This window comes from Sceloporus undulatus, chromosome 2 (genome assembly GCF_019175285.1).
Source record: "Sceloporus undulatus isolate JIND9_A2432 ecotype Alabama chromosome 2, SceUnd_v1.1, whole genome shotgun sequence".
Lineage (NCBI taxonomy): Eukaryota > Metazoa > Chordata > Lepidosauria > Squamata > Phrynosomatidae > Sceloporus > Sceloporus undulatus.
The window spans coordinates 223,568,972-223,596,190 of record NC_056523.1 but is presented as its reverse complement, the minus strand read 5'-3'; the positions used below and the strand labels follow the sequence as shown (position 1 = coordinate 223,596,190).

At 41.6% G+C, this 27,219-nt stretch overlaps 2 protein-coding genes across 2 annotated transcripts; one reads left to right on the top strand and one right to left on the bottom strand.

Annotated features, from left to right (window-relative positions):
* Positions 1–3,996: 3,996 nt before the first annotated feature.
* LOC121921200 (taste receptor type 2 member 8-like) lies at positions 3,997–4,923 on the bottom strand. Its single transcript, XM_042448915.1, has one exon. It carries the CDS (start codon positions 4,921–4,923, stop codon positions 3,997–3,999), a length of 927 nt encoding a protein of 308 aa, XP_042304849.1.
* A 6,696-nt stretch (positions 4,924–11,619) lies between these two features.
* LOC121920588 (taste receptor type 2 member 143-like) lies at positions 11,620–21,145 on the top strand. The gene is made up of 2 exons (XM_042447712.1): positions 11,620–11,657; positions 20,242–21,145. Exons 1-2 carry the CDS (start codon positions 11,620–11,622, stop codon positions 21,143–21,145), a joined length of 942 nt encoding a protein of 313 aa, XP_042303646.1.
* The last annotated feature ends 6,074 nt before the right edge of the window (positions 21,146–27,219 follow it).

Below are 27,219 nucleotides of genomic sequence, written 5' to 3'. Positions count from 1 at the left end.
CATCTCCTCCCTGAGCGGTCAACCAAGAAGGGCAAGGGTCGAGAGGGCACAGTTATAGAGAAGGAACGGTTGAAAAGTAAAATTTGAGTAATTTGTATTCTTTCATTTTCCCTGTTTTGTGTACCAAATCACGATTTTATCATGCACTGCACTCTCCCTCATTTTGTTCAGGGTTCCCACTCATTCCTTACATATACTTCCTCTTCATACCAAATATCTCATTTGGAATCACCTTTTTATTGATTACTTTGTACTAACTACATTTCTGCTTTCCATTTTTCACAGTCCCTTTGAAATCCTGTCACTTGCTTAATTAAATACAATAACCATATGATTATACATATCATAATCAACATAAGCCATATAATAGGGTGAATCATTACATGCAAAAATATTTTATATTTTAATATTTGATCTAACCTCTTCTAATCCTTATATTCACTCGATGTTTGATTTCACGCATACTCGAAGTAACTTTAGTATTTCTAGTTTCTATAGCATATATCAATTTTGCTGTATTTACACTTTGTACATAAGTCACATTACACTTATATCTCTTTCCCCCATCCTCTTGATATGTCCCATCTGATCAAAACAAAGATGTGGGTGATATTCCACACATACAGCCCAAACCATTATCAAAAACCAATGTCTTCTTAATCATTCTTGCAATCTATACATTCCTTCTGATAATTCAAGAAAACATGGTTCAATGTGTTTTATTCCCTGTGGACATACATACCCAGTTTCCCACTTTTCACATGATCTAAATCGACTGTTTTATTTATTTTTTACTATATTTGAGTTCATACAAATTGCATGTTTTGACTGCAAATAGGGTTTCTAATATTTTTCCCCCATATTAAATAGTAGAGATTGAATATCACAAATCCAGTTCTTTTCCATCTTTTTGGCTCTTCCTAATGTCATCAATCTTATCTGCCACATTGATTCTTTTATTTTATAAACCAAAATCTTATACCATGACTGAAAATCTGCATGAACTCACCATTCCAATCTTCTTATGTTTATAAACATTTCTCCATGGTTTCCATATAAAACTGATAACATAAAGAGGTCTGAATTGTTAAACATGACTAAACTTCAGAGACAGCTTCCAAGGTTTGACTGCTGCTCCTCCTAAACACTACATATTATTCAAATGTCACTATGTACAAACTAATGATGTAAGTGTGCCCACACCTGAAGTTTAGCAACAGCATTTATAATAATTATTGAACTCGAGTCCTCCTTAAGTTCTTTTCTGAGAGAAAAAGAAAACACATGTTGACATTGGGCCGGTACAGACTGTCCCTTTCCGATGCCCTCGTCACGTGCAAGGGTTTGCTCGGGGCGGCACTTCCACATGCCCCTCAACCCTAGCATGTGATAAGGGTGTCAAAATAGCGGCGCCTTGTAAACATAGGCACCGCCATTGTTACGCAAGTAGCATGCGGCGCTTGCGTAATGAGTGCACCAGTGGCGCACTTGTTATGCTTTTCGCGGGTTCTTTTCACTCTGCAGGAAAGCCGCACGGTTTGGCAGCTGCGACCTCCCTGTGGAGAGAAAACAGGCGCCGACAGAGCGCTGGTTTTCAGTGCTCTTTACCACGCCTTAAATAACTTTCTAAATTTTGCTTACTAGTAGGGATTTCTGCTAAATCACATGTTCTATGAGAAACCAATTAACATACTTTAAAGAGAAACTAGGAAGCATGCAATGAAATCTGTGGAAGAAACTCATGTCTCAGGATGCTCAAAGGATGACTGATTTATTAGTTTAAATGCTCTGATTGTTTTATTAGTTTTTAAAAGGCCCAAATACAGTGTGCCCACATCATACTTGGGCGCGATATACACGGCTTTTATCATATGCTGAAAGCCGTGTGAGAAGAAGCAGTGCCACATAATGGAAAGACTAATGGTGTGCACACACACGGTGTGAGCATGCCACCACACTGCCGGGGGCATGACCCCCATTACTTTAAATGGGGCTTGAGAATCTGCGGAATTTCCCTTAGATGGGGGTGAGTGGGTCCGGAATGTAAAGGAAGAGACCACTGTAATATTTGTATTATTAGATCTTAGCACTATGGGTTTTTATGATTTTACCTAAAGTTACTGTTATTTTTGTTTCTCTGAAAGGAAGGTAATCCTGGGGCAAAGACAGGGAAAGGATCAAGAGATCTTGTCTTGTTTTTTTTTCCTTTTCACCTTTTCCCCTACAAACATTCCCCTGTCAGACCACGTTCCAACTAAAAACCAGTAGCAGCCACCCCTGTTACAGCAGACTTCAGTTCCTGCTCTGCCAGCCTTCGACCTCTACCTCAGCCTCAGGGGATGTGTTAGTCCCTAAGTAGGTGTCAGTTTATCACAGTGCCATGAGAAGGGGACTGACGCAGTACGTTCAAATATATTGGTATGTCTGTATTCATCAAGGGTGTCCAGAATCAACAATGCAAAACAAAAGATGGAAATGTTGTAATTGAATCTCTCCAGACTTTGCATCTTCATTGATTTCAACTTGTAGGGAAAGACACGGAGGACCTGCTTTTTAAAATCAGCATGTGAAGCATGCTTAATTTTTCTCCCTAAAAAATCTCAACAAAATAGTACATGAGGCTGAACTCTGTAGTTTCTCATAATGCTAACAGAGGCACAGTAAAGGAGTTGTATTATGACAGCATTAGACAAGCGTCAATATATGATTTGAGGTGATACCATACTGCTAGTATTTGCTTTCTGGTGATATGGAGGGTACAGCAGAGACAGTATAGCAAAGGTAAAAGGAAAATATAAGGCAATGTATACTTACATACAGAAGGTCTCTAAAATGAGTGACAAAAAAGTCTAACCAGGAAAGTCTTGGACTTGTGAATGCTTATTTAACAATAATGCAAAAACTTATTAAACTTATAAATTGCATGTGCTTACTACAATAATACAATTTAAATATCAAGAAAAATAATGAAACTGTACAAAACATCCAGAAAATGATCACACAGCAAAAATAATGAAAAATAACCATAACGTAAGGTATCCCATCTCTAAAACTTAAGAAACCTTCCAGGGAACAATCAGAAATGAATAAGGCAACATCCACAATTAATATATAAGTCCATTTAAAGAAGAAGTCTGACGTTCCTGTAGTTTATGATGTAAGTTTGGCAAAACCTGAAGTCTGAAGATCCTATGGCTTGAAAGAATCTTGGCCTGACTCCAGTTAACAATATCTGTTTTGTTGGTATATATCTTAAACTGTTGGAGAGACAAAAGTACAGTGGGCCCTTCTTATCTGCGGACTTGCCATCCATGGATTTGAGCATCTGTAGACGGCAAGCCTGCATTGTCCCCAACGGTAGTGCGCATGCAGCTGCACCGCCATTGGGGGCAATTGGACCAACCAGCTTGGCTTTGGGGTGGAGCCCCATCAGCTGGAGAGAGCCAGTGCTAGGTCTGGGCTTGGGTCACAGAGCCTGGAGGCTCCATCTCAGGTGTTGGACCTGGGGCAGGGGCTCCAAGACTCAAGCCCCAGCTCCAGCTCCCTCCAGCTGATGGGGGCTCCAGCCTCCACCCATAGAGCCAAGGAAGGAAAGAAAGAAAGGTTAAGGAGGAAGGAGGGAGGGAAGGTAGGAGGGAAAGAAAGGAGGGATGGATGGATGGATGGAAAGAAGGAAGAGAGAGGGAGGTGAGACTTTGGTCCCATTATTACTCATGGTGGCAAAGACACATGGCTGTGCTGCCATTAGGAAAAATAAGACTTGAGCATCCACAGATTTTGATTTCCGTTAGGGGATCCACAACAGATCCCCAGCAGATACCGAGGGCCCACTGTATTACAACGGAGGTAAGACACAGAGTTGGGATGAGCCCTGAATCTGGTTAGGAAGAAGTGTGCACACATGCGCGCACGCACACACACAGATCATTGTCCACAGATGTTTACTCTTGAGGGCACACACAAAAAGAGTGCCTGTCTTCTGCCCTTTTCATCTCTTTATGAAGTTCTTTGTCTGATATTCAGAATGCGAGCAGCCATTTCTTTCAGTTTTTGATTAGTCAATATTAATATGATGGAGTGTGCAGAAGGAAATGTAGTTGTCAGGGTTTTCAGAGCTAGTCTCTCAGAGTTTCTAAACGTGATACCATTTACTGAAAATGTTATAATGATGCTGAAATATAGAAAGAAGAGGAAGACATAAAACAACAAGAATATTATGACTTTGATATGGACCTGAGTGCTGAGGTCTGTAACTCCAGCACCACTCTTCTTCAAATTCTTTATGTGCTTCCAAAGGGAGTTAACTAAAAGAATGGATGCAGCTATGCTTATGGTGCAATTTATACAAGTATAAGCAAACATCAGAGGAAGAAAAATAAAGATTCTTTTGTGATAAAACCCACTGTGGATGACACTTCCTGGCAGAGTTTCTGTTAGATTTCCACACTTTTTGTACTCAAAATATTCAACCAGTGGAATAAGAGCGATGGTAATGACTATTGACATTCCAAGTAGTCTGGGTGCAAGCATATTGATTCTTGGCTTCAGCCAAAGGAGGACACGATTGGCAAAGTTAGTGATCTTCACACAGTAGAAAACACTTAGCCATGTGGCACAGCAGAGGCTGGCCATGTTGAAAAACATACTGATAATATTGATTGCTGCCTGTCTGGAAGAATCCACATATGTTTCTGGGGAGATGAAGTACAGAAGAGCGTTCACTGAGGATAGCAGCTGCATCACACATCTGGATGTGCTCAAACTTATCAAGAGGAACTCACAAGTCAATATCTTTTTGTTTTGAAGCCATTGATGTCCCAGCACAACTGTGATAAATCCATTTCCTAAAAGACAAGCCATGGATACAATTCCTGTAAAGGTCCACAAGAGTATATCCAGTGGAGATGCTGAGGTGGTAACCATTATTGTCATTTTCTTTAAAAAAGAAAAGAAAAAAAAGAAACCGAGAGGATGTATCTATGTGTGATTTACCTGGTTTATCTGTGATGTCTGGCAGAGGACACTCTGCTGTTTGGAGCTTTTTAATTAGACATATCATAATATGGAAAGCAATGCAAATCTAAGGGCAAATTGCAATTCGGTGCAAATGAACCTCGTTCCTATTTGAATCTGGTTCCTGTTGCAATGTGATTGAATCCTGTCATGATGAAGCGAGGCAAAGTCACAAGAACCGGCTTTTCTAGACACTAATTTAAAAGAGGTTCTTTTGAAAAGAAGCGATCCCAAAGAGTTTTGAACAAGTGGGAACGACAGATTGGAATAGCAGCATTTTGGATGGGAGGGACTAATGGCAGAGGGGTATTTACCATCCCTCCCCATTTTTTTGGATATGATATCCCCCCTCCCCCAGTGCTGCCTTTTCATTTATTGGTGTGACTTTTGGTTCCTTTTTTTTAAAAAAATAAATTAATTAATGAAGCGACAGAATGGTTTAGTAACTACTTGCAAAGGTGCTAAACCACTCTATTGCTACATTGATTAATTTTATTTACAAAAAGAAAAAAAAAGATAGAAAGAAAAAGAAAAAGAAAAGAAAGAAAAGAAAAGATGCCCTGTCCTCCTTCCCACAAGTCGCCCTTGGTCCCAGTGCCCTCCGTTTCCAAGCCTCCCTGGGTCCCAGTGACCTCCTTTTTCAAGCCTTCCTGGGTTCTGGTGTCCTCTGTTTCCAAGCTTTCCTGGATCCCTTGCCTCTGTCCCTTGCCTCCTCCCTAGACCTTTGCCTTGTCCTCCATCCTCCCTGGCCTTGCTCCATTGCCATCCTCCTCCTCCTGCCTTCCTCTTCCTCCTCCTCCTCCTCATACTACTCTGACCCTTCTTCATCACACTCTCTCAGCCTTACATTCTCTCAGCCTCAGGTCACACTCTCTCAGTCTCTACCCACCCACCTCCATGTCCAAGCCAGGCTGCTTCTTACGTCACAGATGATTGATGGGGGATTTTGAAGTGGCACTAGCAGTGAGGACAAGAATCGTGCCAAAAAAAAGTGATTTCACTGGGGGAGGGAAAAGATCTCCCTTCATAATGGGAACAGGGGACCTTTTAGAATCGCTTTCCAAATCAGAGCAAGGGAGAGTCGGGAACCAAATTAATGTCCAAGTGGGAATGAGCCCTTAGAAGGATTCTGTTATTAATTGAGATAAGAAACTTGGGCTTGTTTTCTTTGGCATGTGCTTGCTGTGCATGCTGAAAAGCAACTTACAGGCTGACAGTACCCTGTGCCTTAATCTATCAGCAAAAAAACACCAACTAATGGGTGTGATATTGAGGCATCTGTTTCACTCTCTGCCAAGGTGGCACTTTTAAACCAAACAATCACAAAGTCAGTAAGGTTCTACATGGTATAAAAGCTTTGTTCGGCATGCTGGGTCAAACATTTTTCTATTGCCTTCAGTGCATCCAACAGCAGTGTTGCTTCAAATACGCTTCCTTGCTCCTGAGATTCATTTATGTCCTTCTCTTTTCTAGTACTGGGAGGTAAATTCCCATGACAGTAGTGTATTTTAGCCTTTTACTCCAAGTCTCAAGCTGAGTCTCAAGTTGCGTCTCAAGTCCTTGTATGATACTTTCAAGTTAAGTCTCAAGTTGAGTCCCAAGTCTTACACAGTATTACACAGAAGGCAGTAGTAATCCATGATAGTAGCATTCCCTTTGTTATTGTTGTGTGCCTTCAAATTATTTATTATGCATGGTGACCCGAAGGCCAACCTATAACAGTGACTTTCCCTAGCCACTTTCTCCCTCTTCCTTCTACCACTACTTTCAACTTCCGGCCTCTGCTCCTCCACAGGGCAAGCCTGCTTAATGTCTCCTCGCTGGTTTCCTTCCCTTGTCCTGACTGCCAGACTCCAGCCAGCAGATTCTCTCTTATTTATTTATGGCGGCAGGGGTGGGGTGGGGTGGGGGGTCAAGGGAACCTGCCAGGAACTTCAAATGAAGTTTTTGTTATGGCAAGCCAAGGAAACATCATAGTTTGTGGTTGATTATTATTATTATTATTATTATTATTATTATTATTATTATTATTAGAGTCAAACAACTCAAGTACACACCACTATCTCATGATATTAATGGACTAATCAAGTGCCATTGGGGCTTCAATCAACAAATATTTTATGCCACTTTGTTTGCCAGCTCTTCAGTGTTGGGAGCTCATTGGACAATTCTCATAAATCACTTTCTTAGGTCTGTGGCACTTCCCTCTCTCCCCACTTCTCAACGTTTCTTTCAGCATTTGGGAGAAATGATGGCAAATCTTCTTATTTACTAATACTGAAGAAGATGCTGAAATCATTCCAAAGTATCCTCTGTGTTCCTAAGGCCCAGGATCCTTTATGTAAATCTGTTTTTGACTCAGTCCGGTTTGACGACCCTCTCCCCTTCTCAATCACAGTATTGAAAATGCTGATACATTGTACTACTTTGTTTACCAGTTTGAGAGTTATAGCCATTTCTACTTCCTTCTTCCTCACCTCTTTAGTAAGACAGCAAATTCCTAATGATGGATAGTCTTGAAATGTTTAAATATCACTTCTTCATTCCTAATTAAGGGATTTAACTAGCAAATTGCTGATATTGGTGGTTTTGCTTATGATTCAAATGAAAGAGAAGTCTGACTGGTAGTATTACTTACAGTTCTTGGAATTTGTTTCACACTAGAATCATAGAATTGTAGAATCATAGAGTTGGAAGGGACCCCAAGAGCCCTCCAGTCCAACCCCATCCTGCCATGCAGGAACTCTCAGTCAAAGCATCCCCAACAGATGGTCATCCAGCCTCTGTTTAAAAACCTCGAAAGGAGACTCCACCATACTCCAAGGGAAGGTGTTCTACTATCCAACAGCTCATACTGTCATGAAGTTTCTCCTAATGTTAAGCTGGAATCTTTTCCTGTAGCTAGAAACTGTAGTACATGAACTGGTAACCTCACGACTCGATTTCTGCAATGCACGCTACATGTGGCTACCCTTGTGCCTCATCCAGAAACTTCAATTAGTCCAAAATATGGCAGCCAGAGGGGTCACTGGGACAGCTAGGGGTGATCACATTACCCCGTCTTAAAATCTCTTCACTGGCTGCCTATTAGTTTCTAGGCACAGTACAAAGTTTTGGTTATCACCTTTAATGCCCTATATGGCTAGGGTCCAATCTTTTTGTGGATTGCCTCATTCCATATAATCCGCGCTGCAGACTTAGGTCCTCTGGGAAGGACCTCCTTCAACCAATAAATACCAGGTTGACCATGGCTATCCAGAGGGTCTTCTCACCAGCCTCTCCGAAATTGTGGAAAGGCCTGTCAGAGGAGATGCGGAATATTACCAATGTTGACAGCTTTAAAAGGGCTGTCATGACAGATCTCTTCTGACAGGCCTTGCCTGAATAACCCACCTGGTCTCCCATGTGGATACAGACCCTCAAAGAGAACACCTAAACTGCTCATCCCCTTGTTTCTCACTGGCTTGATTATTGACTATTGTAATTCTTTCAATTCTCAATTTTTTAATTTTTTGATTGTTTAATGATATTTTATTGTAGTACGGATGGGGGGAGGGAATTAATGGGATGTATTTTATCTGTATGTTGTATTTTATACTGTGTTTTACTCAATGTTGTAAGCCACCTCAATCTTGTGGGAGAGGCGGCATATAAATAAATAAATAATAATTATTATAATAATAATTATCCATTGTTCTGGGTCCTATTCTCTGGAGCAGCAGAAAACAAACTTGCTCCATCCTCAATGTGACACCCCTTCAAATACTTACAGAGGGCTACCATATCTCCCTTTAACTTCTCCAGACTAAACATACCCATCTCCCCAAGTCAGCACAAACAGGAAAGGTGGTACTTACTGGCTTTTTTTGTGTGTGTTACTAAAAATAAACACAGCTAAAATGGTATCCTGTGGGGTAATATCAGAAAGGGGGCAAAGTCATGCCATAAGCATCAACCAAAGGTGCTATTATTCTGACACAATTTCAGTTCACCTGCCTCGCATTATATGGCTCTCAGTGTGAAACCAATTCCAGGAACTGTAATTGCTACCAATCAGACTTTTCTTTCATTGGAATCATAAGCAAAAACACCAATACCAGCAATTTGCTAGTAAAATCTCTTCATTAGAAATGAAGAAGTGATCTGTAAACATTTCAAGAGTATCCATCATTAGGAATTTGCAGTCTTACCAAAGAGGTGAGGAAGAAGGAAGTAGAAATGGCTATAATAACTCTCAAGCTGGTAAACAAAGTAGTACAATGCATCAGCATTTTCAATACTGTGATTGAGAAGGGGAGAGGGTCATTAAACTGGACTGAGTCAGAAAGAGATTTACATAAAAGATACTGGGCCTTAGAAACACAGAGGATACTTTGGAATGATTTCAACATCTATTTCAGTATTAGTAAACAAGAAGATACTTCCATCATTGATCAAGCTGATAAACAAAATAATATTTTCAAAACTGTGATTGAGAAGGTGTGGGGGTTATCAAATAGGGCTGATTGAGAAATAGACTTCCCAAAGGGTCATAGGCTTTAGAAACACAGAGACCATTTTTTTAAATATAATTTTTTATTTAGAATAGAATAGTACAACATAAAAGAGATAAAGAATTTTCCCATAACCTAATATAAATCCAACATTTAACATACAAAAACAAAGACATAAACACATATATACATTAGATCTCTCATATTATACACTTTCTAGTTATTACTTCCTTTACATTTGGCTAATACTGCGCATTACAAGTTATTTATTTATTCCTGGTCTATAACTCGTTCTATCATTTTCACATGGTGCTTCCCAAAAAAAATAAATAAAAAAAATATTCCCCCCCCCCCTTAAATCAACCTTATTTATTTAAATTATCATTCCCCTCAATCAATTCTAAAGCACTCCATTCCTTTTTCACATTTTCTTCAGATTTTCCTTTTAATAATGCAGATAATATATCCATATTTCTGGCTTCATATAATTTGCTCAACCATTCCTCAATTGATGGATTATTTGATGCTTTCCAACACAGAGACCATTTTGAAATGATTTCATTACTAGTGCACAAGATGATTCTTCCATCATTTCTTCAAATTCCTGAAAGAAACCTGGGGAGGGGGAAAAGGAGGAAGTGCCACAGACACAAGAAGGTGATTTATGGCCTCAGAGCACTAACAAGCTGGCAAACAAAGTGGCATATAATGTCTATTCATTAAAGTCCCAAAGGCATTTGATTAGGTCATTAATAGTGTGGGATTTTACCTACTGGTATCAGAAAAGAAAAAGAGATGGAAACCAGTTTTGAGAGCAAGGGAGTTTAGTGAATCAATCATTTATTTACAGTCGTAGGCTAAATATAAAACAAAGTGCATGAAATTCATAAAAATATACACAAATACAACTAAATACAGTCAAAACTTACTGCAGCCTCTAAAATCTAGGCTTGCGGCGACCTCCCAGAGGGCATTTTCTGCTGTCGCCCCCAAACTCTGGAACGACCTGCCGAATGAGCTGTCAAGACGGATCTCTTCCGGCAGGCCTTTCCAGATTAACCATCCCGGCCTGGACTCCCTGATCCCCTCTTTCCTCTCGTGGCCCCATCTTCAGTGATGGTTGAGGATCTCCAGAGGGACACCAGGGTTTTTAGTTTGTTTTAACTATATTTTATGTTTGATATTGTGTTTTTAATCTGTCATATTTTTAAATATTTTTAGAAGGAGGGGAGGGATTATAATGTTTTTTAATTTTATTTTACTCTGTTATAATCATTGTTGTCAACCGCCCGGATTGGTTCGCCACAGGGCGGTATACAAATAAATTTAAAAAAAAAAAATTCATAAAACACTACAGATACTGTTTCTGTCTAAATCCCTAAAATTAAAAGCTGAGAAAAGTAAAATGTTAAAATGTTATCTCTAACACTTAGCTCAGTTGAAACAATAACTTCAGTCGCACACACTGAAGCCAGTAGAAAAATGGTGGACCCAGCATGCCAAACAAATAGCAGTAGCAAGGACATTTCTATGCTGCTTAACAGTGAATTAGCACGCTGTAAGTGGTTTAAAATGTGTAAGCCAATTGCCCACAACAGGATGAGTAGTCATTTGACTGACCTATGAAAGGATAGATGGCTGAGTGTATCTTAGAGCCCTCCTCAAGGATCAAACTCAGAACATTGTACCTGCAGTACCAGCATTGAACTACTGCACCACCAGGGCACAAAGCTTTTGTACCACATAGAACATTATTGATTTTATAATTGTTTGGATTAAAAATGCCACTTTAGTAGAGAGTGAAGCAGATGTCTCAATATCCCACCTTTAGCTACTGTTTGTCCTGGTAGATTAAGGCACCGGGTGCTGTCAGTCTGCAAGTTGCCTATCAGTATGCACAGTAAATACATGCTAAAGAAAACAAGCTCAACAAGATGCTTATCTCAATGAATAACAAAATCCTTCTAAGATGTGCATTGCTTTCTATATTATGATCTGTCTATTTAAAAGCTCCAAACAGAACCGTGTCTTTTGCCAGTCATCACAGATAAACCAGGGAAATCACATACAGATACAATCTCTCATTCTTTTCTTTGTTTAGAAAATGGCAAGAATGGTTAATAACTCAACTTCTCCACTGGATATACGCTTGTGGACCATTATGAGGATTGTATCCATGGCTTCCCCTTTAGGAAATGGATTAATCACCGTTGTGCAGGGACAGCAATGATATTGACTTATTTCCTCTTAATTAGATTGAGCACATCCAGATTTGTGATGCTATACTCAGTGAATGCTGTTCTGTACTTCATCTCTCCAGAGACACATGTGGATTCTTCCAGACAGGCAGCTATCAATGTTATCTGTATGTTTTTCAACATGGTCAGCCTCTGGTGTGCCATGTATTGAGCAATTTTAATGTGTGTTTCCTTTTGACCTGTGATGGTGAACCTATGGCACACGATGCCATTTCGCCAGGCACGGGGCAAGGGAGAAGGAGCCAGCCCTCTTCCCTCCCGGCTTCCCTTTCCTTTGTGCGAATGGGCCCCGTGGAGCCCGTTCAGGTGAAGGAAGGGACTGAAGGGAAGGGGACTGGGACGTGTGCCCAGGCCCCTTCCCTTTGGCTTCCCTTTCCTTTGCGCGAATGGGCCCCTTGGAGCCCGTTCAGGTGAAGGAAGAGACCGAAGGGAAGAGGACTGGAACACATGCCCAGGCCCCTTCCCTTTGGCTTCCCTTCCCTTCGCTCAAACAGGCCCTTTGGAACCCATTCGGGTGAAGGAAGGGACCGAGGAGGAGGGGGCAGATGTACACCTCCTCCTCCTCCCCGCGGGGCTTTGCTAGACCTGAGGTGTCCTTCAGAGGCAAAGGCTTGTTCGATATCAATGAAGATCACTGCCAGCTGCTATTCATTATGTCATCATAATACTCAATTAAATTAAGTATATGCCTGATGTTACCCCTTAAATATCATTTTGGCAAAAAGCCACATTGATCTTCATCCATCCATCCATTCTCCCAGAATTTCTTTAGCCTATCTTGTAGTCATTATTTAACAGAGAGATCGGTCTGTAATTTTTGAGCTGGAGATGGTCTCGATCTTCTTTAGGGATTAAAGTGTTATTTCATGTTGTTCATTTTTTTCCAAAACTCCAATTAGATCATCCTGAAAGTGTTTATAATATGCTGTTGGAAAACTGTTGGGGTGTGGAGATTTTCCTGTCTAACAATTGTTTATAGCTTCTTTTATTTCAATAGATGTTATTGGTTGGTTTAGTATTTCTTTCTGATTTTCCTTTAGAGGAATGATCTGTGGTTTTTTTCCAGATATTCTTCTAGTTTCCTAATAGTATTTTTTTGTTCTTTAAACAGTTTTGAAAAATAATCTGAAAAAATCTTTTTGATTTCCTCCTGTTCTGTAAATGTTTCTCCTCCATTTTGTATTTTTCTAATAATTTTTTTACTCTTTTTCTTTCCTTATCAGTTGCACCAGCCATTCCCCTGGTTTGTTTCCATGTTGGACATATTTTTGTTTTGCATATTTTAATTTGTTTGCCATTTCTTCTGATATCTCTATAGATATTTGTTTCTATAAGATCTTTAATTCTTTTACAATTTTTTATTCGTTGGTTCTTCTTGTAGTTTTTGTTCTGTACTCCTAACTCCTGACATTATTTTCTACATCTTCTCCTTTTGCTTCTTTTGAATTTTCCAATTTTTCTGAATAAAGAAGCCACGCATAGCCTTCCTTGCTCCCATACACTTATTATATTTACTCCCTTATCCAGATTTTCTTCAAAATGCAATTTAAATGTTTGTTTGTTTTTTTAAAACACGTCCTGATCACTTTGTAAGTTTTCATCAAGTCTCCAATTATAATCAATTTTTAATTCTCTAAGAGACATTGTAATTGGATTATGATCAGAAATTTACCTTGGCATTATATCCCTGATTTTTTTACATATAACTTTGTAATTTTTATAATCATGTTGCACAATGTTTTAGAGACTAAAAATAAATCAATCCTTGAGAAGGTTTTATGTCTTCCTGAGAAGTAGGTATAATCCCTTGCACTTCCATAAAGGTGTCTCCAAACATCAATTCAATCTAAGTTTTTTTTTTATTAAACTGAAAAAGGTTTATGGAAGTATACCTTGATTCTGTTTGATGTTCTTCAAAGATGTTCTATCTGGCAAAATGCTAACAGAAGACAGAGAAAAGGCAGAATTACTCAACACCTTCTTTGTCTCAGTCTTCTCAGAAAAAGCAAAGGGTGCTCAACCTGAGGATAATGGAGCAGAGGACAGGATAGGGGCATTTCAGTACAGAATAAGTAAAGAGATAGTATTTATTTATTTATTTATTTATATCCCGCTCTTTTCCCAGGACTGGGACTCAGAGCGGCTTTACAGCAATTAAAAAACAAACAAACAAACAAACAAACAAACAGAAAGTACAATTAAAACATTTTTAAAATAAATAGATAAATGACATGCATTAAACAGAATGATTAAACTAGTCCAACATTCCTGTCTGTTCTTATAGTGATTACTTAAATGCCTGTTTGAACAGATAGGTCTTCACCTGCCGTCGGAAAGCCATCAAGGAGGGAGCCGTTCTTATCTCCCTGGGCAGGGAGTTCCAGAGTCTAGGGGCAGCCACTGAGAAGGCCCTCTCTCGTGTCCCCACCAAACGTGTTTGTGAAGGTGTTGGGATGGTGAGAAGGGCTTCTCCAGAGGATCTCAGAGTCCGAGCAGGTTCATACCAGGAGAAACGGTCTGCCAAATAATGTGGACCTGAGCCATGTAGGGCTTTGTAGGATATAACCAGTATCTTGAATTGTGCCCGGGAACGAACTGGCAGCCAATGAAGCTGTTTCAACAGGGGAGTTGTATGGGCTCTGTAATCGGCGCCTGTTAACAGCCTGGCAGCAGCTCTTTGAACCAGTTGAATTTTCCGAACACTTTTCAAAGGCAGTCCTATGTAGAGCCCATTACAGTAGTCCAAACGGGATGTAACCAAGGCATGTACCACCGTGGCCAGATCTGGCTTCTCAAGGAACGGGCACAGTTGGCGCACAAGTTTTAAATGTGCGAAAGCACTCCTGGTCACAGCAGAGACCTGGGACTCCAAGTTTAAAGCTGAGTCCAAGATTACCCCTAAACTGCGAACCTGTGTTTTCAGGGGGAGTGTGATTCCATCTAACACAGGCTGGATCCCTATTCCCTGATCTGCCTTCCGACTGACCAGGAGCACCTCTGTCTTGTCTGGATTAAGTTTCAACTTGTTTGCCCTCATCCAGTCCATTACTGAAGACAGGCACTGGTTTAGAACCAGGACTGCCTCCTTGGAGTGAGGTGGGAAGGAGTAGTAGAGTTGAGTGTCATCTGCATATTGATGACATCGCACCCCAAAACTCCGGACAACCTCTCCCAGCGGTTTCATGTATATGTTAAACAGCATAGGGGACAACACAGAACCTTGAGGGACCCCACAGGTCAATGGCCAGGGGGTCGAACAGGAGTCCCCCAGTACCACCTTCTGAGTTCGCCCCTCCAGGAAGGAACGGAACCATTGTAGAACAGTACCTCCAAGCCCCATCCCAGAGAGGCGGTCTAGAAGGATACCATGATCGATGGTATCAAAAGCTGCTGTAAGGTCCAGAAGAACGAACAGGGACACACTCCCTCCTCCAGTTCCTTGCGTAGGTCATCCACCAAGGCGATTAAGGCTGTCTTTGTTCCATAGCCAGGTCTGAAACCAGATTGAAATGGATCTAGATAATCCGTTTCATCCAGAAACCCCTTGAGTTGGGAAGCCACCACATGTTCCAGAACCTTGCCCAGAAATGGTAAGTTAGACACTGGCCAATAGTTATTCATTATTGTGGGATCCAATGATGACTTTTTTAATAGAGGCCTCACAACAGCCTCCTTTAGGCAGGATGGAATTCTGCCTTGTTGTAGGGAGGCATTGATTACTTCCTTTACCCACTCAGTCAGTCCCCCTCTGGCCTGTTTAATAAGCCAAGAAGGACAAGGGTCCAAGACACATGTAGTGGCTCTTATCTTTCCAAGGATTCTGTCTACATCATCAGGCTGCACAAGTTAAAAGTATCCATTAACACTGGAACAGTAGGAGCCAAGATAACATCCCCTGACACTATATTAATTGCAGCATCTAATTTGGACCTAATCTGAGTGATTTTATCTGCAAAATGCTGAGCAAATTCTTCACAGCGAACCATTGAGTGGTCTGCATTTTCTACTTGAGGGTGAGTGTGTAAAAGACCCTTGACCACTCGGAAAAGCTCTGCTGACTGGTTCCTTGCAGATGCAATGCTGGTAGCAAAAAATAATTTCTTTGCTGCCCGTATTGCCAAAGAGTAGGCTTTCAAATAGGATCTAGCCCGTATTCGATCAGATACACTCTGAGTCTTCCGCCAACGTCTCTCTAGTTTCCTTCTCATTTGCTTCATCAACATCAAATCCCTAGAGAACCAGGGGGCTGGTTTAGCTCCACTCCATGAGAGGGGACGCTCAGGAGCGATTGTGTCCACCGCTCTGGCCATTTCCCCATTCCAAAGGTTGGCCAGGGCTTCAACAGAATCACCTGCCAAGGTGACAGGAAACTCCCCAAGAGCCCTCAGGAATCCATCTGGATCCATCAGCCTCCTGGGGCGGACCATCCTAATCGGTCCCCCACCCCTGCAGAGGTTCTGAGTCCCAGTAAGTCTAAACCTGACCAGATAATGATCTGTCCATGATAATGGAACTGTAGAGAGTTCCACCACACCAAGATCATCTTCATCCCACCCAGCACAAAAAACAAGGTCCAGAGTGTGCCCAGCAGCATGAGTAGGGTCAGATACTACTTGGGCTAGACCCATAGTTGTCATGGAGTCCATGAAGTCCTGAGCCACACCCGAAAGGGAAGTCCCAGCATGGATGTTGAAGTCCCCTAGCACTAACAGACGTGGAGATTCCAATACCATCCTCGAGACCACTTCAGTCAGTTCAGGAAGGGAGACTGTTGTGCAGCGGGGTGGGCGGTATACCAACAGAATCCCTATTCTGTCTCGGCTACCCAATTTTAAATAAACACATTCAAAACCTGTAGATTGTGTGAGGGGGCATCTGGTCAGGGGGATGGAATCACGATATACAACTGCAACACCACCTCCTCGCCCTCCAGATCTCGCCTGATGTTGCACAGAGAAACCCGGTGGGCAAAGCTGAGATAGATTAACTCCTCCATCCTCATCCAACCAGGTCTCTGTTATACATGCCAGGTCAGCTTGTTCTTCCAGGATCAGGTCCTGAATGGCAGCTGTTTTACCATTCACTGACCTGGCATTGAGCAACAGTAGCTTCAACCCGGTAAGACTATCATCAAGGCTATACATACTACAGTATTTAGACTGGGAGACACCTTGGGGATCACTAGCACTCTCTTGAGTTCCCCTCTTCCTTGGTGTTTTAATTGTCTCCTCTCTCCGTATCTACCTCTGCCTTGAATGACTCCAATGGCTGCTCCCTGACTCTCTATATCCCTTCCTCCCTCAGGAAAAAACATGCTTCCTACTGAATTGACAGGAACAGGAAAAGAAAAACAAACAGAAAAGGACAGGTAGCAAATAAATCGGGATGTGGTCTGGTGAGTCTCCTGTAGAAGTCCCAGCCTTCTACCTCAGGCAGGCAAGGCAACTGTGCTGGATGAAACAGTGCCTGCTGAGTCAAGGCCCAGTCCTGAAAGAGCTCAGTCCAGAAAGGGAAGCAGAGGTCCAGGCAGCAGGAACAGAAGTTTCTTCTCCCAACAGCCTCTAGATAGAACCTGTGGGTCTCTGTCTCTTCCCAGATGTTGTCTCCTTCCTAGATGTTATCAGGGAAGGCTTGCTCCTCTCTCTCTGTGTTACCACAAGGTACAAGGGATCTAATATAGATGTTGCTGGACAGGGAAGCTTCCCTGGAGAGAAGTGGCTGTTGGTTTCAGTCCCTTGGGCTCAGATGTTGGTGTGCTCTCCCTCTTACTGGGTGATCCAGCAGCTGGGACCGGCAAGATGGCTCTTCTCTCCCTCAGAGTCCACAGCAGTGGCAGTTGGGAGGGAGGGAGGTTGCCTCACCAGCAGCTGGGACCGGCCAGATGGCTCTTCTCTCCCTCAGAGTCCACAGCAGTGGAAAGCAATGCCATAATCACAAAAAGTCAACATGGGTTTCAGAGAAACAAGTCATGCCAGACACTTGATCTCTTTTTTTTTTTTTTTGATAAAATTAGCAGCTTGTTGGATGAAGGGAATGCTGTGGATATAGCATATCTTGATTTCAGTAAGGCTTTTGACAAAGTTCGCCTTGACATTCTTACAAACAAGCTTGTAAAATGTGGGATAGACAAGGTAACTGTTATATGGATTTGTAATTAGTTGACTGGCCGAACCGAAAGAGTGCTGAGCAATGGCTCCTTTTCATCCTGGAGAGAAATGACCAGTGGGATCCCACTGTGAGAATTGAGAACCTCAGGCTAATGATCCACAACCAACTTAATGTAAAACAAGAAAGTTTATTGTAAGATGCACAGCAGAAGTAACCACATGCACGTCTTTGCAGAATCTGAAGGCACAAGGAAAAGTTCCCACTTTAAAACCCCACCCAGGACTCAATCTCCACAGCCACTAGCCACCTTACAGTTGAAGAACTGTTACATTCTATCCCACATTCCAAACCCTTTAGCAGGGTCCCATCCACAAGCCAAACCTCACCCTTAATATTCCACCTTATTTTCCCAACCCCCAATACTATACAATGTTTCAACACACAGAACTATCTAGATCAACATATATATATATATATATATATATATATATATATATATATATATATCATACAACAGTGATCATAGATGAGCTGAATACATGAAGTGAATATTAAATAACTGGATATGTCTAATATTATACTTGATCTTAACTGGTTCTGATACCCACAGGGCTCTGTCCTGGGCCCAGTGCTATTCAACATCTTTACCAATTACTTGGAGGACAAAATTGGGGGCATACATTTGCAGATGACACCAAATTAGGAGGAGTAGCTTATACCCGAGAGGACAGGATCAACATTAAAGATGACCTGAATAGAATAGAAAACTGGGCCACAGGTAACAAAATGAACTTCAACAGGGAGAAATGTAAGGTACTGCACTTAAGGCAGAAAAATGAAATGCACAGATATAGGATGGGGGACACCTGGCTGAATGAAACTACATGTGAAAAGGATCTGGGAGTTCAAGTAGACCATAAGTTGGACATGAATCAACAGTGCGATGCAGCAGCTAAAAAGGCCAATGCAATTTTAGGCTGCATCAATAAAAGTATAGTGTCTAGATCAAGATAAGTAATAGTGCCACTGTATTCTGCTCTGGTCAGGCCCCACCTGGAATACTGTGTCCAGTTCTGGGCACCACAATTTAAAAAGGATGTGGAGAAACTGGAACATGTCCAAAGGAGGGTGACTAAAATGGTGAAGGGTCTGGAAACCATGCCCTATGAGGAAAGACTTAGGGAGCTGGGGATGTTTAGCCTGGAGAAGAGAAGGTTAAGAGGTGATATGATAGCCCTGTTTAAATACTTGAAGGGATGTCATGCTGAGGAGGGAACTGACTTGTTTTTAGCTGCTCCAGAGACTAGGACCTGGAGCAATGGATACAAACTACAGAAAAATAGGGTCTACCTCAACATTAGGAGGAACTTCCTGACAATTAGGCTGTTCGGCAGTGGAAGACGCTCCCTCAGAGAGTGGTGGATTCTCCTTCTTTGGAGGTCTTTAAACAGAGGCTGGATGGTCATCTGTCAAGAGTGCTTTGATTGTGTATTCCTGCATGGTCAAAGAAGGTTGGACTGGATGGCCCCTGTGATCTCTTCCAACTTTATGATTCTATGAATTGTCAGACAAATAGAGTGGAAAAGAAAGAGGGAATTAGTAATATAGACCTGGTACAGACCTGGAGAAAGGGATGGCTGGAGGCTGTCGCTTTTTCCTCTGGATCGTTGCATGGCCGCAGCAACAAGCCACAGTAAAAAGGAGCTTCAAAATGGAGCTCCTTTGGTGCGCCACCGCCAAGACGCCATTTGTGCCCTGGGATGTCATGGTGACGTAACACACATGTCACACTGTTTGGACGTGGCACACACATCATGTCATTGCTACATACGCTGTGTAGACGATGCCACATAACAATGGCACCGTCCACACGAATTAGGGCTTGGGAGTGTGCGGTTGCTGTGAGCTCCTGAGCCCTAGTTTTGGCCTGAGGGTGCCATAAGGCGCCCATTTGTATCAGGCTTTAGTTATGTTTACAGGTAAGGATGAATACTGAGGAAATCCTGAGGATTTCCCCTTGCAGAATGTAGGTTTGAATTGCAAGAATAAGGCTACAAATAAGTCCTATCCTGCACACATCTGGGATCAACAAAAGGCTTAAATAAGAGATACAGAACTATAAATAAATGAGAGTTACATTAGTGTTGTCTGGCTGGAAAAATGATTATTTCACATCTGCCACATGATCCCTGGTTAGGTCACTAGTAACAGAATCCTCCTGAAATTTACATTGCATTCTGTAGCATGATCCGATCATTTTAAAAGCCCCAAGCAGCAGTGTTCCTCAGCAAACATCAGGCAGAAACCTGGAAAATTACAACAAAATTACAGACAATTTCACCAGAAATAACAGGTAGAAATATGTCTAGATGGGATATCTTTTCTTGGATTATTTTTGGAATTGTGTCCCTGATTGGTATTTTGGGAAATGGATTCATCGTAGTGGTGAATGGACACCAATGGCTGCAAAGCAAGAAGATGGTCCCTTGTGATTTTCTTCTGACTACTTTGAGCACCTCCAGATTTTTAGTACATTTGATCCTTCTAGTGAACAGCTCCGCGCTCTACTTCTTTCTTCAGTCTACTAGGCATATTTACATAGCAGAATTAATATACTTTCCCTGGACGCTTTCCATCATGGTTAGCCACTGGTGTGCCACATGGCTTAGTGTTTTTTATTGTGTGAAGGTCACCAGCTTTGCCAATCCTCTCTTCCTGTGGATGAAAGCAAGGATCAATGTGCTTATACCCAAGCTGCTTGGAATATCAATAGTAATTTCCATGGTTTTGTACCTTCCTTTACTTGTCAGTCTTTTTGGACAGAAAAAGGATTGCAATGTGACAGGAACTCTGCTAGGGAATGTCAGTCAAAATGATGTTTGCAACAACATTTTCATTATTTTGCTTCCTTTGGATTTTTTTCTTTCTTTCATAAATTTCTGCCTGAGCACCATTTCATTCATCCTTTTGCTCACTTCTCTACAGAAGCACAGAAGAAATATGAAGAAAAGTGGCGTGACAGACCTCAGCATTCAGGTCCACATTAAAGTCATGAAATCTTTGTTGTTCTGCTTTTTCTTCTACCTTTTATATTTCATTGCTATGATAATTTATACCAAAAATGTTATTGATAATGGAACAGTTGATGGAATGCTTATTAACATCTTGTTGTCTCTGTTTCCTTCTGTGCACTCCATTATATTAATATTAACCAACCCTAAACTGAAAGAAATATCTGCTCACATCCTAAACATCAGACAGAGACCTTCATAACGGATACTCAACATTTATACCGGGGGGACGGGGGACGGGGACGGATAACCAGAATTGAATTACTATGTATATACACATGTATAAATCTAGACATTTTAGGGGGAAAATGATTGAAAACATTTGAGTTGACTTATGCTCAGGTCAATGTAACTCTTTAACTCTTATATAAAAAAGGAACCATTGCCTGGTGAAAGGCAGGAGCGTAAGCTGTTTTTGAATCATCCCACCCCCTCTTTACTCTCTCATCCATTCAACCTTTAGTATGAGCACAAACAGTGATGCCTGCTAGGATTTTGTAAATCCTTTGGCATCGTTTTCCTTTGCTTCATCCTATAGATCCTTTGCTACATGCTCCTAAATGTTACCCTCGACTTATTATCCATGGGTCATATCAAAATCCACAATTTAGTAAATCAAGCAAATAGTTTTCAAATAGGATAAATGCATAGATATAGTTTCTGGATCTCTGATCATGCTCCTTCAAACTTAACTATGGCCTGTTACAGACTGCCAAAATAAAGCTGCTTTGGATCTCTTTGGAGGTATGCTATTTAAATGATGCATGGGTCCTAAGAGTCCGGAGGTGCACCAAAGCCACACTCCATTCCTAAGCACTGGAGTGCAGCTTTGGTGCAGCTTCCGGATTCTTAGGATACATGCATCACTTAAACAGCATACCTCCAAAGAGACCCAAAGCAGCTTTATTTTGGCAGTCTGTAACAGGCCTATAACATTTCTAGATGGACTATATATGTTATTTGGTTTTGGTTTATATAAAAAAGAGATGTATAACAAAATGGTTTGGTCATTGTCCATTATGTTTGTAAGATGTTAGTTTGTATATTTTATGTTTTCTATTTGTGAGCACTTGTGGAATAAAAATAAACTTTAAAAGAATTCTCCAAATTGCTGGCACGGATGTGAGTAAATAGGAACATATATTCATATATGGTGGGAGTGCCCCTGTGTACAAAATAATTTGGTTAGATGTTATACAAGAGATAAACAGAATGATGGGGAGAAACTTCCAATATGATAAAGAGAATGTTTGAATCTGAGAAAATTCAGATTGAATAAAACAGAAGTAATAAAGAATCTTTTAAAAGCAGCATATGATGGAATAGAATTGGGATGGAAAAACAAACAATGTTAGCAGGGCATTTGGTCGCATTATATTGCAGAATATCTTTTATTTGATTATTTAAGGGAGAGAAAAGATAAATATAATGTTCAAATAAAGGAAATGGTCTTTATCAAATGGGGTTGTTGGCTCAAGAAAATTAAAGCTGAAAAAGGGTTTGTGATGGAAACTATTAATAAGATATTCCCATTTTTGTATCTTGAACCTGCGGTATAGATTTTTATGATCAGTTTTATAACTATGTTTCATTTTAGGTACTGTACTTCTAATGTACTTATATTGTTTTACATTTACATGTCATCCATACGGAACTCTATATACATTTCAGATTCTGTGTTATTACATTTTAGCTCTTTTCTAATTGCTATAAAATTTCTATAGGATTTTATAGTGTGTTTTATTTATTTTAGTGTTACTTTGTGTTATTTTGAAATGACCTAAGGGCTAATCAATAAACATTTCTTCTAATAAGATATTCCACATTACAGGTACTGGGTACTAATTTATTTGGCTAGAGACATTGGAGGGGGGGGGGAGGGGAGGGGGGGGGGGGAGGAAAGGATGTGTTGTAATAATGGCAATATTTAAAAAGGATTTGTTATATATGTTGTATGGTATTATGGACCATAAAACTAATAAATAAAGCCCCCCCCCATACACACACTTGTCCACGAGTCATATTAAAATCCATAATTTTGGGCCCAAAACCTGCCCTCAACTTATAAATGAGGTACATATGGTAATATTATATATAATATTATATGTCATTTAAACATGAGTATATTAACCATCACTATGGACGTTGTTTCATCCATAAGTCCTCAACCTTATTGTCCCTGGAAATACTGAATTGATACATGTATAAGATGGACATTGCTCCTTCCATAAGCCTGTATTCCTGGAATTTCTTACTATTCTTAGTAGTCTACTTAGTAGAATACTCTTACTAAATCTGCTACAAGCTACATTACATTCTAGATATTGTTGTGGCACACCTTCAAGTCATTTCCAACTTATGAGACCTTAAGACAACCCTATCATGCGTTTTTCTTGGCAGTTTGTTCCAAGGGAGTTTGCCATTGTCATCTGTTACCCAAAATGCTCAAATGCTTTGAGGACTCCTCAAAACCAATATATTTATATCTAGGGGAATTTGTACTTAGCTCAAAATGGGATTTCGAGTGTGGTTAGGCAACTGCAACCTTAGGGATCTAGACCAATGTCTACAGAGTCCGTAATCACACAGGGTTCCAGAGGCAGGATTCCATACAAAAAGTATAACTTTATTAAGGGGAATAAACAACACACACACACACACACACTAGAGAAATCAAAAGTGGGAATGGTAAATAGAACTGATGCTTTGCTAGGGGGTAATACATTACCATCCTTGGATCTTGAGTCCAGTTGATGTTAGGTCTTGAGGAGAGAGAGACTTGGAAGCTTATCACACACATTTTCTCTCCCGTTATGGGCACTGGAAGGGGATGCTTGGGGCCGCACGCAACCGAGAAAGAACGGATTTTATTACACAACAAATCATCCTCAAAATGGCCTCATTCCACTCCCCAGCCCCAAACTGTCCCCATTCAGTGCCGAGGTGTGTCAAATTTTTTGGTTGGAAGACTTCCAGATGAGCAAAATGATGTGCCTCAGCACTGAATGGGGATGGCTTGGTGCCGGGGGATGGAACGGGGCCATTTTCAGGATGATTTGCTGTGCAATAAAATACGTTTTTTCTTGATCGAGTGCATCCTTCCAGTGCCCATAACAGCGGGAAAATGTGTGGCTGCAACAGAAGGGTGTGGGGTAGCAGACACCCTGAGGGCAGTGTCACCAATTTCTGGGGAATTCCCCGGAATCTGGGGGATTTAATTAATTTCTTTCCAGGCATTTTAACTGAATTTTGGATTTTGGTAAAACATTCCAGGGAATATCTTCGAGGATTGTTGGCAACACTGCCGAGGGGTTTTACTTGGTCAAACCAGCACCATGCCTGCCTGCTTGCCAAACTAGTTCCGAGATGGGCTTTTTCCACCCAATATTTATACAGTGGTACCTCGGGTTACGAAATTAATTCGTTCCGCCGCGCCGTTCGTAACCCGATACATTTCGCAACCCGAAAAGGCTTTCCGTTAGCGCTGGAAAGCCGCTAGCCGTGCTTCGCATTTGAATTTCACGCCCGAAAAATTTCGTAACCCGAAAAAAATATCGTAACCCGGAACAGTTTTTTTCTATCTAACTTTTTCGTATCCTGGAAATTTCGTAACGCGATCAATTCGTATCCCGGGGTACCACTGTACCTTGAAAATAGCATCACGCTAGCCTGTGAATGAAGTAAATCCCTTTTGGTGGTTTCCTGAGTGGGGAAAGATAGGATCAAAACTGGACTGAATGCAGTGGTTGATGGATGCATGTACCTAAGATAAAAGGGTTCAACACACTGGTTCTCAAGCCCTTTGTCTTACTCCAATGTTTCCATACCTTCTTGGACATAAGGATTGTGCTGGAACTCCCAATGATTTCATTAAGGTGGGTACCCTTCTCCCCTTGCTAGCCCTTCAGTTCTGCAACCTTACTGAGAGGTAGCTTTGCAAGTCCCCAACCCAGAGGGTCAGCTTCTACTGTGGTCAAATAGAGGTCACTCAGGCCAATGTTCATTTTATTATAAGTTTGATATAAAAGGAGGGGGGAGGGGGGGGGGAAGCTTGGGGTAACACTTCCCAAGAGATTATGACCTGCCCAAAGTCAGCCTTGGAAATCAAAATAAAGGTTTTCCATACCTTGTGTCAAGCACTGATCTGAATGGTGACTGCAGTCAAGAAATCAGAAGAAGACTAGGAATAGGGAGGGAGCAAGCTTGTTATCTGCTGCTACAGAGAACAGGACCAGGAACAATGAATGCAAGCAACAGGAAAACAGATTCCCATCTTAACATCAGGACAATCAAAATTCTAATGTTAGAACTTCTGACAGTAAGGGCTGTTCAACATTGAGACACACTCCTTTGGAGAGTGGTGGAGTCTCCTAAGAGGTGATATGATAGCCCTATTTAAATATTTGAAGGAGGAGGGAGCAAGCTTGTTTTCTGCTGCTCCAGAGACTAGGACCTGGAGCAATGGATGCAAGCTCCAGGAAAAGAGATTCCACCTTAACATTAGGAGGAACTTCCTGACAGTAAGGGCTGCTCGACAGTGGAACAAACTCCCTTGGAGTGTAGTGGAGTCTCCCTCCTTGGAGGTTTTCAAACGGAGGCTGGATGGCCATCTGTCGGGGATGCTTTGATTTGGATTTCCTGCATGGCAGGGGGTTGAACTGGATGGCCCTTGCGGTCTCTTCCAATTCTATGATTCTATGATTCTAGGTCTTTAAACAGAGGCTGGATGGCCATCTGTCGGGTATGCTTTGATTGAGAGTTCCTGCATGGCAGAATAGTGTTGGATGGCCCTTGTGGTCTCTTCCAACTCTACGATTCTATGTTTCTATGATTCTAGGGCAGAACTAGACAAGATCCTAGAGAGTAAAGATATACAACTGGGCACTAAAATTAGATTCATCTGAGTCATTGTACTCCCCATCTCGATGTACAGACTATTTCTTTCTGTCTCCCAAGCCTCCCTTCCTCCAACTTCCCTTCTCTTTGTGCATCAGAGGAGTAGGAGTTTATTTGTTTTCACTCCTCTCCCTGACCTTCTCTCTCAGTTTGGTTTATTTGTATTTGGGATTTATTTTGTTTCCTGCATAGTGTGGGACATTTTCTTCCTTCCTTGAGGAAATCTTACTTGTGTTTCAAAGGAAAACATCTCTAACTACCCAGTTGGGCAATTTTTAGACTCATATTTCAGGTGAGGGCTGATCAAAAAAAGAATAGAGCCAGACTCTAACTTCCTTCAATCTTCACATTACAGGTCACTATTTTTTTCTGATAAAAAAAAGGTGTGGTAGTGGTAATTGCATGTCCTGGAAGCTTAGATGCAAACCCAACAAATCACCTTTTAATGAAGTTGCAGTGGCCCTTTGCACACATTTTTTTTGCAAGCTATTTATGGTATATTACTAACCCAACTTACCAGGATTTTTCACAGATCATCCTATCTGTAGTGATGAGATACCAGAGAGTGAGAGCAGGGAGCCAGATAAGGTGGCTAAAAGATGGCTGAGGATGCAGAGAGGCATAGCAAGTGGTTAAAGTAGTTTGTGTGAAGGGAGCTGGAGCAGGGACTTAGGTGCAGCTGCAGTGTATGTATTCGCACACCACCAACAGCAGGTGATGGGTTAATCCTCTGCCATAACAAATGACATTTCATTAAAAGCTGAGTTCCTTCAAGAACAAAAGGCTATTTTTAAAATCTGGGATCTGGGGTGCAGCTGTTGCAGGTGCAAGGCTGTGGAGCTCTGCCTACCAACAATAACAACCACCAGACTAACCATTTTGGGACTGAAAAGACCATAATAGTTATTGATTACTGCTTCAAATATGTCAGAGATAGGAGTCCACATGGGTGGATACCACTGCATCGTTCCTTTGCCAGCTTTGAGTGAGCCGTTGCAGTGTGTCTATGACCATATTTATTTCATTTAATTAGTTTATATTCATCTAGGGATGCCATATCCCGCCTGGGGGTGGGACTTTCCCAGTTTGGGGCGGGTCTTCACGGTCCCACCCCATTTTGGCCCCGCCCCGGGACACCCCCCCGAGACGGTCACCAGGCAGGGAAAGTAGCCTCGCATGAGCGAGGCCCGTTCCCTGCTTGGCCTCCTCCGCCAAGGGAGGCGCCTGGCTCTGCTCCCTCTTTCCCAGCCTCTGTGAAGGCCAAGCCTCCAAGGAGGCCGGGAAAGGGAGGGGGGCCGCCCGCGATCGCTACGATCGCAGGCGCTCTCCTCCCTGTTTCCAGGCCTCTGTGAAGGCCAAGCCTCCACAGAGGCCAGGAAA